The 16,440-nt window shown below is 44.6% G+C and overlaps 1 protein-coding gene across 5 annotated transcripts in view; it reads right to left on the bottom strand.

The window, feature by feature from the left end:
• The window catches only part of PALM2AKAP2 (PALM2 and AKAP2 fusion), a 398,719-nt gene extending 382,819 nt beyond the window's left edge, over window positions 1-15,900 (bottom strand). For 2 of the 5 annotated variants that reach the window (XM_017859237.1, XM_017859238.1), the window contains exon 1: window positions 15,609-15,788. In XM_017859237.1, the coding sequence (XP_017714726.1) occupies window positions 15,609-15,653 (45 nt within the window). In that variant the 5' untranslated portion in view covers window positions 15,654-15,788. Of the gene's footprint in view, window positions 1-15,608 lie in introns of all 5 variants that reach the window. The other 3 variants (XM_017859235.1, XM_017859233.1, XM_017859234.1) reach the window with 3 other exon arrangements.
• Window positions 15,901-16,440: the final 540 nt, after the last annotated feature.

The following is a 16,440-nucleotide window of genomic DNA, read 5'->3' as shown; positions in this document are numbered from 1 at the left end:
AAGGATTATAAATCATGCTGCTATAAAGACACATGCACACGTATGTTTATTGCGGCACTATTCACAATAGCAAAGACTTGGAATCAACCCAAATGTCCATCAATGATAGACTGGATTAAGAAAATGTGGCACATATACACCATGGATTACTATGCAGCCATAAAGAAGGATGAGTTCGTGTCCTTCGTAGGGACATGGATGAAGCTGGAAACCATCATTCTCAGCAAACTATTGCAAGGACAAAACCCAAACACTGCATGTTCTCACTCATAGGTGGGAACTGAACAATGAGAACACTTGGACACAGGAAGGGGAACATCACACACCGGGGCCTGTCGTAGGGTTAGGGGAGGGAGGAGNAACCCAAATGTCCATCAATGATAGACTGGATTAAGAAAATGTGGCACATATACACCATGGATTACTATGCAGCCATAAAGAAGGATGAGTTCGTGTCCTTCGTAGGGACATGGATGAAGCTGGAAACCATCATTCTCAGCAAACTATTGCAAGGACAAAACCCAAACACTGCATGTTCTCACTCATAGGTGGGAACTGAACAATGAGAACACTTGGACACAGGAAGGGGAACATCACACACCGGGGCCTGTCGTAGGGTTAGGGGAGGGAGGAGGGATACCATTAGGAGATATACCTAATGTAAATGATGAGTTAATGGGTGCAGCACACCAACATGTCACATGTATACATACGTAACAAACCTGCACGTTGTGCACGTGTACCCTAGAAGTTAAATTAAAAAACAAAAGAAAAAGAAAAAAGAAACCTTACACTGTACGGTTGGCTTCCCATTCTCCAAGCAGCTGCCCAGAAGTAGCCCATCTAGAGAACTTCAGGATCAAGCATAGGTATGACCAGAAAAGCAAAGGTTGTCCATCTGCAGTGAGCAATTGTGAGTGTCCACAACCCTGTCCACTTCACCATGTCCACAGGGCCAGTGCAAGTACTGCAGCAATCATTTTGTAACCCGATTTCACAATTATGGCTCTGCTATCTTCCAAAACCTTGAGCAATTTGAAAATATTTATTAAGGCACCAAAGTCCCTTTGGAAATTTCCAGGCAGACCAGACTCAAAATTGTAGCTGGTGTTTTTGAATAAGAAATGGAAGGGGGCAGAAAGGAAGCACTTAATGATTCAGAGACACCAGGGTCGACCCTGCCACCACTGGCCATGGGCAGCTTTTACCTGGTGGCCACTTTATTTGTAAATCAAGGCACTGGTCCCAAGGGTTCCATGAGGTAACTGAACAGGGAAGGCCAGAAACCATTCCTCACTGGCTCCCTGCTTGGACTCAGGGAATGTGGCTGGTGTGCTCTCTGACCTTTAGTCTTTCACTAAGTGTGCTTAAAGTTCCCTGAGAGAGAAAAGTGAGGGTTCAGGCAAAATCCAGGGAGTAAAAAAGAAAAATTCACTTGGAAAATTTGCAGTGCTTTCCCTCAACCCTCAGTCCCGGTCAATAGAAAGAAATTTTTTTAATTGTATGGACTTATTTTAGATGGGCCAAACTGTTACCTCTAAGAGATCTGATTTTCTGGTTTTCAAAAAAACAAAACAAAAACATGCACTTGGCTTAGATAGCAAAGGATATAATGAGAAAATTCCACAGTGGCAAAACTCACATGCCAGCTTCAGTAAACAAAATCTCTCATCATGGTAAGCCCAGAAAACAGTGAAAAGGATATCTGAGATACTTTATTGGTCTGGACTGTAAGCAATGAGACAACAGTGATTTCTTTAGATAAAAGACTCCTGGAACCTTCATGGCAAATACAGCCATTGAAATATGCCATGTAGAAAGCAGGGGTTGGCAAAGTTTGTCTTCAAATGGTCAGATAGTAAATATTTTTGGCTTTACAGGCCATAGAGTCTCTGTTTTAATTATTCACCTCTGCCATTATAGCACAAACTCAGCCATAGACAACACTTACATGAATGGGCCTGGTTACGCTCTGGTAGAAGTTTATGGATGCTGACATTTGAATTTCATACAAATCTCATGTGTCATAAAAGACCCTTTTTTAAATTTTTTCAAACATGTAAAAATGTAAAAACCAGGCACTGCTCATAGGTCTTATGAAAAGAGGCTGCAGGCCGAATTTGGCCCACAGGGCTATTGTTTGCTGGTCCCTGGTCTAGACCGAAAATTGGAATTTCCACTCATTTTTCATTCTGAAACTGCTATCTAAAATCAATTTTCCTTCTTGCCTCCTTGTGATTCTGAAATCACACTAGTAAAATGGGAAAATGAAAAAACAAACAAACAAGACAAATACATCAGCCATCACCCCACTCTCCACCAAAGTATCCAGGCTGGAAAAGATCTGGTTGTGATCACTGTGTGACTCATCTTCTACCCACCACAAGGCACTGTCCTGCTCAGTGCAGTATAAGATATATGGCTTGCTGAAGGCTAGCATTCCAATGTTATTTTTAAACTCATCCAGTTTGAGCAATCTCTTTGTTTAGTCTTTTCAGACTTATATTATTCAAAGGTTGGGCCAGAGAAAAAGGGTAGAGGAGGGGCTGGAAAATGAACCGATTTCTGAAATCCAGTTGTCCTCCTTCCTTGAGTACATATTAGATCATTTCTTCTTCTCTGGAAAGGATATAACCAGTTGCTCACAAAACATTTCTTGAAAACCCATTTACGTGTAGAGAAAGCACTCTTATCCTTCCAACACATGCCCTATCTCCCTATAAACATGCTACTATTTAAAATCAAAGCATACAATCGCTTCTTGGCCTTTTGGCTAAGATTAAGTGTAATAAAATCAAAGAGTATTTTCAAAGAGTATTTTCGCCCTTTGGTGAAGCACAGATAATGTAGCTTTTGAACTTACATTAGAATGTGGCATGAATGTGAAGAGGATGGGCTTGCCAGATAAAATATGGAATGTCCTGTTAAATGTGAATTTCAGATCAACAACAAATAATGTTTTAGTATAAATATGTCCCCATGGAATCACTGAGCATCCTATACATTTAGTTGCTAAATGGAACAACCCTAGTAGGGGATAGTGAAAAGATGACCCAGGCTGGAGCAGAAGGTATCTACTGGGAAGAAGCAAAAACTTGTTATATAGGTATGGTAGGGTGCTCACTATGAAACAGCTCCCCACCAATGGCTGGGAACCAAAGTTTCATGTTCTGGTCAACCCTCCCACCCTCAACTGATTCTTAGGGTCTTCAAAGTCAGGGGACAAGGTAGCACCAAGCAGAACTACTTAGATTCCAGTTACAGTTTTAAAATCAGGCTTCCTGGGAGAATTCTGGGGGCGATGGAACTGTTCCGTTGCCTGAGTGCACTGGTGATTGCACAAATCTACGCATGTGTTCAAATGAAGAGAGGTGCACATCAAGAAAGTTGATTTTAGTGCTTGGAGCAATGGCACACAACTATATTCCCAGCTACTTAGGAAGCTGAGGTGGAAGGATCGCTTGAGCCCAAGAGTTCAGGACCAGCCTAAGCAACATAGCGAGACCCAGTCCTCCAAATTAAAGAAATTTAGTAAGTCTATTTTTCTCTTCATTCATTTTCATTTTTTAAAGAGTACTTGTAGTTTTTACTTCTTACAGAGAACTCATGAGTTCATCCAGCATGCTGAATAAGGAACTGATGTAAGTAGCAGCACTGACACTGACCTAAGACTATGGTTTTCTTACAGGGTATGGATCCCAGAGGGCCCTCCCTGCTATTACAAATGGCCTTCTGGCAGGCCCATCCCACCGAGGTGCCCAACATACTTAACCGTATCTGTATCTCACATAGCTTTATGCTGTACCACCCCCCCAACTCCTATTCCCACATACTATTGGCTTTGTAATTAAATAAAATAGGTTGTGAAAGGCAGACATGGAAAACTGGTGGCCCAGGCTGTGGGTGGGGGGGGCGGTCATTGAGACAGGGAACAAATCCAGCCCACACCATGTTAAAATCTGTGTTATGTTTGGTTTGGCCCATACAGTATTTAAATTGTTGTGAGCATTTAAACATCAACAGACATCCTTCAAAATTGGATTCCCAGGTTCTCTTGGAAAAGCAGCAGACCCTGGGCTCAAATTCCCACACAGTACCCATCAGCTGGAGTTGAGTGCTGTCTGTGTCCTCAGAAGTCTGCCCTCTCTTGGCTACCACAGTTCCAAAAACTCAGCCAAGTAACCTGGTACCTGTGCACATCTGAGATTTCACCTCCCTAATGTAAGGTATTCAGCAGGGTGGCTGGCACATGGACCATCTCCAGAACTGGGAGCCCTCCCTCTGTCCCCTTAAGAAAAGCTACACGATGAAGTACCATCTTTCCCTTGCTTTCTGAAGCCTGAGGTGCCCTGTCTCCCTATAGGGGAGAGGGCCCACTTCTGCTGGAGGAAGTCTGGAAAAGACTCCCTCCACTGCCATGCCAGGCTGCTTCCTGCTTTTCTCTGCGGACCCAGGCTGAGAGGGGATGAGATATGGAACCATCCAGAGGCAAAAGTAGGAATATGTCAAGTAGAGAGAGATGACAGTGGAAAGAAAGGCAGGTAATTAAGCAGTTTACATTACTTTCACCTTTGCCTCCTCTTGTCTGTATTTTCAGAGTCAATATTTTCTCTTCATTCTCCCTCATCGCATCCAATACTGATCTGACATATATCATTCTCACTCCAGTATGAATAAGGATGGAGAGTGAATAGGCTACTAGTGTCTTATCTCTAGTCATCGGTAAGATTGGAAAGTACATTCTACCGCCGCCTCCAGGACCTCCTCTGTCTTCTGACCCATCCCTGCCAAACCTATCCCACCTATTGTTAAATATCCTTTGGGTTTTGTGGTGACTTTTATTTGATTAACAACACTGAATTTTGAACACATATGCTCAGACATCAATGTTTATGAACAAGACTGCCTGCATACCACCTGGAAAAGAAAAATGGGCCATGCAGGTTACAGGAGCACTGCTATCCTAGAGTACACTTTTGATTACCTGAATAAGTAGGGCTTCCTTTTAGCATCACTCATATTAGCCTTGAGCTTCTTAGATACGTCTCACAGTTCCACTGGAGCAAGGAAATTTTCAAAGCACTTGCCACCCCAGTAGAAACAGCACGTGATATCAGCCCAAGATGTATGTCAAGTCTCACCACAAAAACTCAGTGTTTAAGACCAATCAGGTGCCTGGGGAGAGCCACCAGACTGAGTTCATGCTACCCAGCCAAGAGGCACCTTTCTTAAATCCTGGCCTCTCTCTCTCTCATGTCACATGCAGGACACACACACTATCACAGTTACCCAAATCCTAGAGCCCCGTCTGGTATTTATTGGCCTCAAAGTTGTCAACATTAGCACTCAAACACAGACAAAGAAAATCCCCTGCCCGCCACCAAAGGGGTTAAGTTTTCAAGCATGTTTTTCTCTTAAGAATAACATTTTTTGGTAACCCTCAAGGTTTTAAGTTTCAGCCCTGAATTTAAAAATAAAGTTAATACTTAGATGACTGGTTATAATTTAGCAGAGGGGGGAAAAATCCCACCCACCTAGAATAGTAAGTAAACCAGTATAATTTTTTTTTCCAGGAAAAAAGTAAGAGTAGGTTTTACAAATGCCTTCAAGATATTTGGTATTGCACAGGCTGTCTAGAGCCTAAAAGCCTGTAGGGTAATAACATAGGCTTCCACAGGGAAATGATGGACAGGAAGATGTGTTCTGACGTCTGGCCCATAGTCTTTTCATCTACAGCTGGGGCTTTTATCTTGGGGCTCACACGTCTTTTCTTTCCCCTTCGATCTTATGCAAAAGAAAGGTACAGACTCCTTGTTCTTTTCTTCTAGCTAAACGTATATGATCCTATAGAAACAGTGATACTAGGGTCAAAGATTAATCCAAAGTATTTTTAATATATATTCAAGCATTATGTAAATAGGCTATAGTCTTGTCTCTGTGTCTGTCAGTCTGTCTCCCTTTCTGTGTGTATCTAATAATCTCCTTTTGAGCATTTTAATTCAACAAGAGACTAATGAAAAATACAAAGATAATAATTAACCAAGGGCACTGTAGCTCCAACATGCACTGCCCCACACCACCCTCTGCTCCTGTCAGCATTTCCTGTCAGAAATAGATCTCAGCTGTGTGGTCTTCTCCTCAACCCAAAGCACTTACGAGCAACCTTTCCTCTACAAACTCCGCTGTGCTGTGTGGCCCATCCCCTACAGTCTCCACGTTCTTTTAGGCCTCATCCTGTACAGTGCAGCCTCTGTGCTTTGTGTTTTAAGATATATAAGAGACCCGGTGAGGCAGAATCCTTCCAAAAATGAAGGGTTGGCTCAAACAACGCATGTTACAAAGACAGGTGAGGGAAGCCTGCATGACATCCTTGGAAGAATGAATTTGTCCTTGATGTCCCAATAACAAGTCATACTTGTATATACACAGACTGGCTTCGTAGAATATTAACCATCATTAAATAAATGAACATCAGTTGCTGCTTCTCCTGGCATCCTATTGGAGTTGCCCATGTGAGAAGCAGTCACATCAAGAATTAGCACCTGCAGGCTGGAGAAGGGGCCACTAGGCTTGATGGGCTGATCTGCTATGGGATGTCTTCATCTACAGTACCATCATATGTATGGCACGCCTCTTTCAATGAGGCTGTCATCGTGTTGCTGGATATCTCCTCTACCGCATGACTTCTTATCTCACTGAGGTGTCCTCTAAGGCCTCCCCACGGGAATTCTGTAGCCCATAGTTTCAGTCAGTCAATCCCAGGCAAACTCTCTCAACCTGCCCTTCCAATCCCGGGAAAGCCTTCCAAACTGGCGTTGTCAAGTAACCAACAGATCTCACTTTACTTAAATAGATTAAAGCAAGTTCCTGAGATACGCAAAGACCTCTTCTTGATTAGCCAATCTAATGTGAGAGTGACAGAGCTACACAGGGTGTCACTCTTGCCCAGTCTGGAGCGCAATGGCAGTGATCACAGCTCACTGTAGCCTTGAACTCCTGGGCTTAAGTGATCTTCCCACCTCAGCCTCCCAAGTAGCTGGGACTATGGGAGTGCGCCACTGCACTCGGCTTGCATGACTTCCAAACTGGGCTATGTTTAAGGCTCTCATTAATCAAGACTAAATTTGGCCTTTTATTCTATTTCACCTCTTCAGAATACACACACCACACAAATTCCTGGGCGTATCACAATGGGCCTGTGACGCATATCGGGACCCAGGTCATAATCTTCCTTTACTATTGATCTCCTACACTTCACCAGTGGCTTTCAAAGTGTGTTCCCCAGAATAGCAGTGTAGCTGGGAACTTGTTAGAAATACAAATTCTCAGGCCACATCACCCTAGACCTACAGAATTAGACACTCTGGGAGTGTGCCCTTGCAATGTGTTTTAGGGAATCCTCCAGGTGATCCTAATGCACTAACGTTTGAGAATCACTGTTCTATACCATACATGACAAAAACATCGGTCAAATGGCAGTTGCTGCTACTATGAGTCCTACCTGAGCCCAGCAGAATCTCCCTCCAAGGCGCATTACTTGAGGCTAATAATAAATCAGGATCAACTCAGACATCCTGGCTGACAAGAGATAGTCTTGGGCTTCATATCAGGTTTGCATTTCAGATTTGCCTACCTTGAGTATAGGTTCTTAAAGATTCTTTTCTAATAACAGAAGTTTCCCAAATTAAGGTGAAGACTTGATGTCGTTTAGATTTTTTTGGTTGAGTTAGAGAGCAATTACCTATCTGGACTATCTGGATGTGAGTATTCTGAGTTTCAATAATGTCAGTGATTGCAAGGGCTCATTTAATGTCAAAAGATATCGCAAATAAGCACTATTTATCCAATGATCCAAACATCTGGACACCAAACTCACAAAGCTCTGGTGAAAATGCAACCTGCTAATTACAACATTATGAAAGATCTCAGGGGTGCTGATAGGTTTACTTCACAGTATCCTTATGAAATCCAAATAAATCAATGCATAAGGAAAGCATACTGTAAAGTTCAAAGCTCTATCTGTATCTAAAGGTCACAAAATGTCGGCCTCTTGATCCAAAGGAATTGTGTTGTGACCGCCAATCTTTTTAAAGTTTTTAAACTAGTTAATACTGTTCTTTTTTAAGTGGGAGATCTCACATTTTGAAAATCAGATTTCTGGCTTCTCTTGAAAATGAGTTGATATAACAACATAAGACCCACGTTCTCACAAGGCATAAATTAACTGCATCTTAACTGAGAGGTGGCATCTGCTCTCTAGGGACCAATACTTTTGACTCAATCTGTGTCCCTCATTTACATTGCATGCTGGCCCCCTGGCCTGTTGAGTTAACAATTCCTGCCAATGACAAATAATCCATTTTATTATTATTAATACTATCTTCATGCATTGAAAACTCAGGAGTTACATCATTTATCTGATTTCCTAGTATTTATCTAATTTCCTAGTTTGGCAAAAATGTTGCGGCTAATAGAAATCTCCTTTCACTCTTTGTGTCCACTTTCTGTTTAAAGATGTGTGAGTTATGATTTGTTGATTTGCTTATTATAAATAGGAAAGTTTGTAAGTGCTTAATGCATGCTTTCTCTGAGCATTTCCCAAGAAACCTCAAAAGAACCATCACAAGATGATGAAGTGGGTATGATTATTATCCCCATCTTACAGGTGAGGAAACCAAGGTAATGACATCATACAGATACTAATGGAAAGACCAGGACTTGCGCCAGGCCTTCCTGACACCAAATCCATGCTGGTAACTACCCCACCAGACTGACAGCCCTTGGGACCACCATCTCTGTGCATCAATATCCATCTGCTGTCTCAGTCAATTTCATACCACAGAATAACTAACTCTTACTGCAAAGCAAGTTCATCAACATTCCCAAATGAGATCAGTGATGAAACGTGGAGAGTTCAAAGGACCAACAGCAGTGACCCCAAAGCATTGAGTAGCCCCCAAAGAAATACAGAAACAACTCTACTGGGCCCTGGTTTTCCTTTAAATATTGACAAACTATAACCCACAACCACCCTGGCTTAGCTTTTTCTATGATGACTTTTTTTGTTTTTTCATGATAACTGCTCTATGTCTCAGAGCATTTTAAAGTTTGTCAGAGCAGCTGCTCTTTGTCCCAATAAGCTGAAGACTGAAATACTCAGAGATACAAATAAATAGCAGGGAGGTGTGTGACCCTTATGCATGCTGTGTAAGGCCTGCCTTGGCACTCCCAGACACAGCAATGACCCTGGATGGGCCCAAAGTGTCACCTATCCAGTGGGCAGCTCCGCAGACTCAGCCAAGTTGAACCCTTCCTCAGCACCAATATCCCATGCAAATGATTTTTTAGGCCTTAACATGTAATTTTAGAAGCTGGGTGTCATCTGCATCTCTGAGACAGAAGATAACAGATGAACGACCAGGATCTTAAATTCTCCAGTTCTCTGACAGCTGCATATCAATGACACAAGTCCATAAGGGACATGGATGGGGATGGTCCCCACATGAATCAGTGTCTGTTTCTACAGGGCTTGGGTTCGGGTCTCTTTTTTTTTTTTTTTTTTTTGTTGAGACGGAGGCTCACTCTGTCGCCCAGGCTGGAGTGCAGTGGCGCGATCTCAGCTCACTGCAAGCTCCGCCTCCCGGGTTTACGCCATTCTCCTGCCTCAGCCTCCCGAGTAGCTGGGACTACAGGCGCCCGCCACCTCACCCAGCTAGTTTTTTGTATTTTAGTAGAGACGGGGTTTCACCGTGTTAGCCAGGATAGTCTCGATCTCCTGACCTCGTGATCCGCCTGTCTCGGCCTCCCAGAGTGCTGGGATTACAGGCTTGAGCCACCACGCCCGGCGGGTTTGGGTCTCTAACTCCTCTGAGGGATCCTTGGGAAACTGGACTGGATAGTATATAAATCATAGCAAGGACTTTTGCCCACACTGGGCAGGCCAGCCTAAAAGGACTGGATCAAAAGCAGGCTGGTGGCCTCCTTAGCCACTGGCACCACATTCCAAGCCTGGTACTCAAGGCTGTAACGCTCCCAGGCAAGAAGAGAGGCAAATCCAACGAAAAGCCAATGAGCACTTCTCTGTAAGCCCACGGCACAGCCAGCGTAGGCCAACAATGTATACCCAGGTCTATGCAGGACTGAGAACAGAATCAGATGAAAGCCATAAACTCACTAGCTGCCCCCTTGGTGAGAGTTTCAAGAATGAAAGAGGCCGAAAGTGAAATCCTAACAAGGGCATATTCCAAAGAGACACATCCAAGCTCACTCCTCTCCTCCCAGTCAGAAGATTTTAGTCCAGCAGGATCTTAGTGGCAGTTTCAGCCCACATCAAAGCATCCTTCCAAGGCTGGATGTACCACTAACACAAGTGATATGGTTTGCTGTGTCCACACCCAAATCTCATCTTGAATTCCCATGTGTTGTGGGAGGGTCATGGTAGGAGGTAATTGAATCACGGGGATGGGTCTTTCCCATGCTGTTCTTGTGACAGTGAATCAGTCTCACGAGATCTGATTGTTTTATAAAGGGGAATTTCCCTGCACAAGCTCTCTTCTCTTGTCTGTCGCCATGTGAGATGTGCCTTTTACCTTCCGCCATGATTGTGAGGGACCTCCCCAGCCACGTGGAACTATAAGTCCATTAAACCTTTTTTCCCTTATAAATTAGCCAGTCTTGGGTATGTCTTTATCAGCAGTGTGAAAACGGACTAATATAAGAATTGGGAGTCAGGAGAGGCTGGGATTTACTGCAACTCTTCCACCTCTATCTGTGTAAGCTTAGATAGCTCTGAATACTCATCTGTAAAGCATAAAAGATTCGCCCAACACACCTCAGGAAGAAGGTAGCAAAAAAAGGTTTTCATAAAGTACTGTACAAATGCAAAGATCATTTTTATTACTTCACAGAGTGGGTTCTAATTAAATGACAAAATTCCCTAAAGAACAGCATAGGTTAGATTAGCATTTCCTATTTCTGCACATATATATACATACTTATGCTGGTCCCTGGTGTAAACTGAGCCTTGTCCATGTGGCTCTTAGGAGTTTCACCCAAGACAATTTCTATAACATTTAGTTATTTTCACTCATGCCCAAAGAAAACTATCTTCCTCTCCAATGTGCAGACATAACAGCACCCTCCCCCAAGGTTGGTTTCCATTGAGACACAACAGCTTCTTCCCCATGGGAATGTTACTCATTCCATTAAATTTTATGTTGGGTGTTTCTGTGCACTGAATCCAGGCTTGAAAGACTCTCAAAAGCAGGTGGGCCTCCTGGCTTGTCTCAAGCTTTCTCATTGCAATGGAGTCAGTCTGCTGCTCCCTCCTGGGCTCACACTCAGGCTGCTGAGACCACCTGCACAGTGTGCTCATGAGAAAAGTGTGAGCCGCTGCTGCCATCTTGGGTGGTAGCTCAGGGCAACAGTCAAAGCAAAGGCCTGCTGTGGGCAGCGTTCAAATCCTGGCTTTGATACTATCAATTTAATGTTAGGCCAGTTCTAGAACCTCCTCGCCTATAAAATATGAGTAATACTGTAGTGCCTACCTCATAAGCCTCTTTTTAGAATTCATTGAGATAATACATGCTGAAAAGCATTTCAGTGTTCATTCTGAGTTTGTGTCTTTAGCTACTGACTTAACTTCTTCATGCTTTTGCCTTTCCCTTTCTCACACTAAATGTCCTGAATAAATAATGATCAAATAACAAATAAACAAATGCCTCCTGGTAATTGGGAAGGTTATGATGTTATTTTATATTTTATTTTACCCAATTTTCAGGACTTACTCAAATGTCTTCTTTTTGGGGAATGGTGTCACAACTCTGAGACTGGTTTACATGTTCTTCCTGGGTACTCATTTTCATAGTACTCCTGGATAGTAGTTGCTTATGTGCTTTTCTGTTTCTTCCATTGAATATAAGTAACGTTAGGTGAAAAACAAAAAGTATTTCACACCATGCCTTGCTGAATGAACAATATTAAATAAATGGCAATTGCTGTTATTAGTCCCTGGGATTACCATTCTCATTCACGCTGTTTCAGAGGCTTTTTTACCATGTTCTAAATGTAAAGTTTGGGGAGTATCCCTACAGATGAAAGGAGCATGTGAGCGTAGAGATCATTGTCAAAGATGGACTTGCTCTTCTTTTGGCAGAAAATAGGATAAGAGTCATCTTTTCTCATTGATTAGTTCCTGGACATAAATGGAAGACTCCATTAAAGCACTGTAGTTTCTAAGTATTTAATTCAGTTTTGTGGGGGGGGGGGATATTCCACAGATGTTCATGTGACAAGCATCTTAGGTCTCAGGACATCTGTCCTTCAAGAAATTATGTGCAAAAGGTGAAATAAAGGTTTCAGCCTCTGGTGGCTGAAACTTGGGGACACCAACTTTTCAGTGTTGCCAATACCTTCCCAGAGGAGGCAATCTGTAAATGCCTACTGAACAAATGGATGAATGAATCCTCAAGTCATATCTCTGCCTCTGTCTAAAGCATTTAGAGAAAGTGATACTGGGCAGGGCCCTGACTTTCAGTCAGTTGAAGGAAGGGATTAAAAAAAAAAAAAGCTGTTCAGACCGAGTATAGTGGCTAATGCCTTTAATCTCAGTGCTTTGGGAGGCTGAGGTGGGAGGATCACTTGAGGCCAGGAGTTCCAGACCAGCCTGGGCAACATGGCAAAATTCCATCTCTACAAAAAATTTAAAAATTAGCTGGGCATGGTGGCACACGCTTGTAATCCCAGCTACTGGGAAGGCTGAGGTGGAAGGATGGTTTCAGGATGCAGTGAGCCGTCATGGCAGCACTCCAGCCTGGGTGACAGAGTGAGACTGTCTAAAGAAAAAAAAAAAAAAGCTGTTGATACACATTCCACTTCAGAGACGTTGCTTCTGACCCCCCACAGGACAAGACAGCAATACAGACAAAAGCTAAGGGCTCTGCTCAACACCATCCAATGGCAGCTGCCTGCCAGGTGCTTCACCTCCATCCTAACTAAACCTTACAACCAGCCCAGGAGGTAGAACTCATGAGCCCATTCTACAGATGAAGGAGCTGAGACCCAGACTAAAGACTGCCCAAGGCCCCGCAGACTGGAATCCCAGTCGATGCTCTGCCTCTGAGGGAGAAGCCCAAGTAGGTGAAGATGTGAGGACCTATTCTCTTTTTCCCTCACATTGCCAGAGAGACTTCAGGAGTGCTAGGTTCTAGGGGCAGGCTTGTGAGCTCCTCAGGGCCCCCTGAGAACTCCAGGAAGGTGGTGAGAGAGTCAGGTTTGCAGAATTCAGAGAGTGAGAACTAGGCCAAAGCATAGCATAAAACCATTTATCGATATGGTCATAAGTCCCCCCACCCAACTCCCTCTGTCTCTTAATTGTCTCTGTCTCTCTCTCTCTCTCTCAGACACACACACACACATACACACACACACTTAGCAAATCTGTCCTGACAACATCCTCAGTATCCTCAGGGAATTGGTTTCAGGACCCCCCCTTGGATATCAAAATCAAAGGATGCTCAAGTCCCTATAAAATAGCATGATATTTGCATATAACCTACTCACATCCTCCCACATACATTAATCATTTTCAGATTATTTATAATACCTAATGCACTGTAAATGCGATGTAAACAGTTGATTTTATTTGTTCAGGGAATGATGACAAGAAAAAGTCTGTACATGTTTGGTACAAACTCAAACTATCCATTATTTTTTCTAATAGTTTCAATCCAAGGTTGACTGAAGGCGTGGATATGGAACCCATGGATAGGGAGGGCAGACTGTATAGGTGCACATTCATAAGAATAATCAACAGCTTCCCCGATGCACAGGATAAACTCAATTCTTCAATAACTGAAGAGGCACGAGTGAGTATTTGTGTGTATTCTTATACACTCAAGAGAATTCCCAAAGATTTGCCTAGATCTTTCTTGAAAATCGACTTGGCTTCTGCTGGGATTACTCAACCGCACTTGGAAAAGGGTAGCCCCAGTGTTAGCAGCTACTGGCTCCATGTTTGGAAAGCAAGTCCTTTCATGGAGTTCAGCTGTTCCTCAGGCATCCAGCAAAGCTGGTTGTGCAAAGGCAGAAAATGTGACAACTGTTGGAAGCCTTCAGCAGCGGCCAGTGGGAACAGCCCCTGCATCAACAGTTAAAGCAGCCTATTATCCAGTTCACACAAAACACCCACCAGCTACATGGCACCAGTAACTCAATATCACCATTCTTATCAAGTTCATGACACACTGGCCATGCTGCCTTGCCACCAACTTTAGAAACCACAAATAACTTCACAAATCATCAAAATACACATGCACAGGGGGAAAGAGAAAGAAGAAAAAACAACCTTCCTGAGTTCGGAGCACCACGTTCAAAGATTACCTAATAGGCAAACCATGGCATTTCAATATTGCCAGCAAACATCTCTCTCACTTCCGTGGTGAAGTCTCCAAGACACTTCAGATTTGAGGCGTTTGAGAAAGAGAGTCTCAGAGCCATGGAGACCACGTCAAATGCTTCTAAAAAAAGAAGGGTCTGTGTGCATTTTTCCAATGAAGAATCTGTTCAAAAAGGCTTTGGAAAACACTTTAATATACTTTGCTTCTAAAACACTACACACTATTTCTCCAACAAATTTATATGTGTTTCCAGAGAACTTCCGAACTAAAAAAAAAATGTATTTAAGTGGAAGAATGTCTGGAGATTCTTTTATTCCAATATGTTAACGGACCTTCTTTTTTAATTGTTACTATTTCATATGGTAGCAGTAATCATTCCCTCATCCTCGAAGGAAATATATAATCCAGCTGTGGTGGCTCCACTAAAAATACCACATCTGTGGATCATTGGCAACACTGTGTTAAGATTGCTCAAATCTAGGCAGTTTCAGAGAGTTCTTTTCTAAACCCAAGATGCACACGGGTACACTTTTCTGAAAGTGCCTGCGAACTTTGCCAAAACTGACTGCTCCTTTGTATGCTGAAAATAGGTTTTCAGATACTCCACACCATAAGGAGGAGGCTCTCATGGAATATTATAACCAGGACCCAGTTGTAAGAAGTCCCCAGACCTCCAGGAAGGTGGCTTGCGCCAGTGCCCTTGTCATATCAAACAGAGAAGGGAAAACTAACATTCCCGGTTTCTGGGAGGAGGTTCTACCGCGTGGCTGGCTGAGTCGCTGACTCCTGGTTTTCCACTTAACAGAAGGACGGCTTCCGCAGAGAGGATGGCAGCCACCCTTTGGGTCACCCTTCTCTTGGTTCTCCAGGCTATGAAGTCAACGTATTCCTGAGCATTCGGTGATAATATTCCTGGAGTTCTCCCCCTACCCCAAGCCTCTGTTTAGTCCTTCCCCAAAGTCCAGCAGCAAGCATCTTATTTTTAAGCCAATCTTCCACATTCAAATCCCCAGTCCAAAGTGCGCCCTTGGGGGTTTCCATCTACAGACATAGAAAAGAAAAGGCAGCCTAGCTGAGCCCTGACAGAGTTTTAGCCCCCGGAACATATGACCTGCGGCTACTGTGCTGGCATGCCGCTCGCCCCGAAACCCTCGGGGGGCCCCGTTCCACCCCAGACAATAGAGCAAGAAAATAAAATGAAAGTGGACTTACTGCTATGGCTTGCAGCCTTTCCTTGTGCAATTCCGCCTCTGCCATCCTGGAGAAGGGCACACAGGCAGGGGAAAGAGGAAAGAAAAAACACACGCTGTAGTCACCCAAGGAAACTGATGGGCACCCCGGGGGGCTTTGCTAGAACCCGGGAGAACGCCGAGGGACGGCTGGGGATCCTCTCCGGGGGCGGCGGGCAGAGCTATGCGCACGGCGGGCTCGCCCGGACTCAGCCTCTGGCCCCCGCCCTCCTGGTCGCCTGGCTGCGCCCCAGCGCCGCCGCTCACTGCATCTCCTGGTCGCCGCCGCCGCCGGCCGCGCCAGCCGAGGACGTGGGACGCGGGCAGCCGCCGAGAGGGCGCGCTCGCCCGGCGCTAGTTCTCCGCCCTGACGTCTCGGTGCCTCGCTCCGCCCCTGGAGTGTGGTGGACCCAAGGCCGCGGTCCAGGGCGGCTCCGAGCGATCGCTGCCGCGGGTCTCCAACGCTCAGACGGACGGCGCGCGAGCTAGTGGGCACCTGGGGCGCGGGCGCACGGCGAGCTGCTGGGGCGCACGGCTGGCGTGGCGCGCCCCGGGGGACACGCGCTCGCTGGGGCGGAGGCAGAGCGCAGTGGCGCCTCCACCTGGCAGATGCCAGTGGAGAGGGGCGTCTGACCGAATGTGGGACCCGAGCACGTGCCGTTACGGGGAGGCTGAGGCCACTGAGTGTTCAGGGCACCTTCTAGCTCCGGCCAGACGCTTGGGCTCCACCTGGGGACATTTACAATTTGGGAAGGGCTGCCTTGCCCAAAGATGACCAAGTTCTCAACATCAAGTCGGCCGAGGGTAGGGTATAT

The sequence above is a fragment of the Rhinopithecus bieti genome, unplaced genomic scaffold (genome assembly GCF_001698545.2).
Source record: "Rhinopithecus bieti isolate Rb0 unplaced genomic scaffold, ASM169854v2 scaffold_47444, whole genome shotgun sequence".
In the NCBI taxonomy this organism is placed as follows: Eukaryota; Metazoa; Chordata; class Mammalia; order Primates; family Cercopithecidae; genus Rhinopithecus; species Rhinopithecus bieti.
The sequence above is the reverse complement of the archived record's forward strand: the minus strand, read 5'-3'. Positions and strand labels throughout refer to the sequence as shown.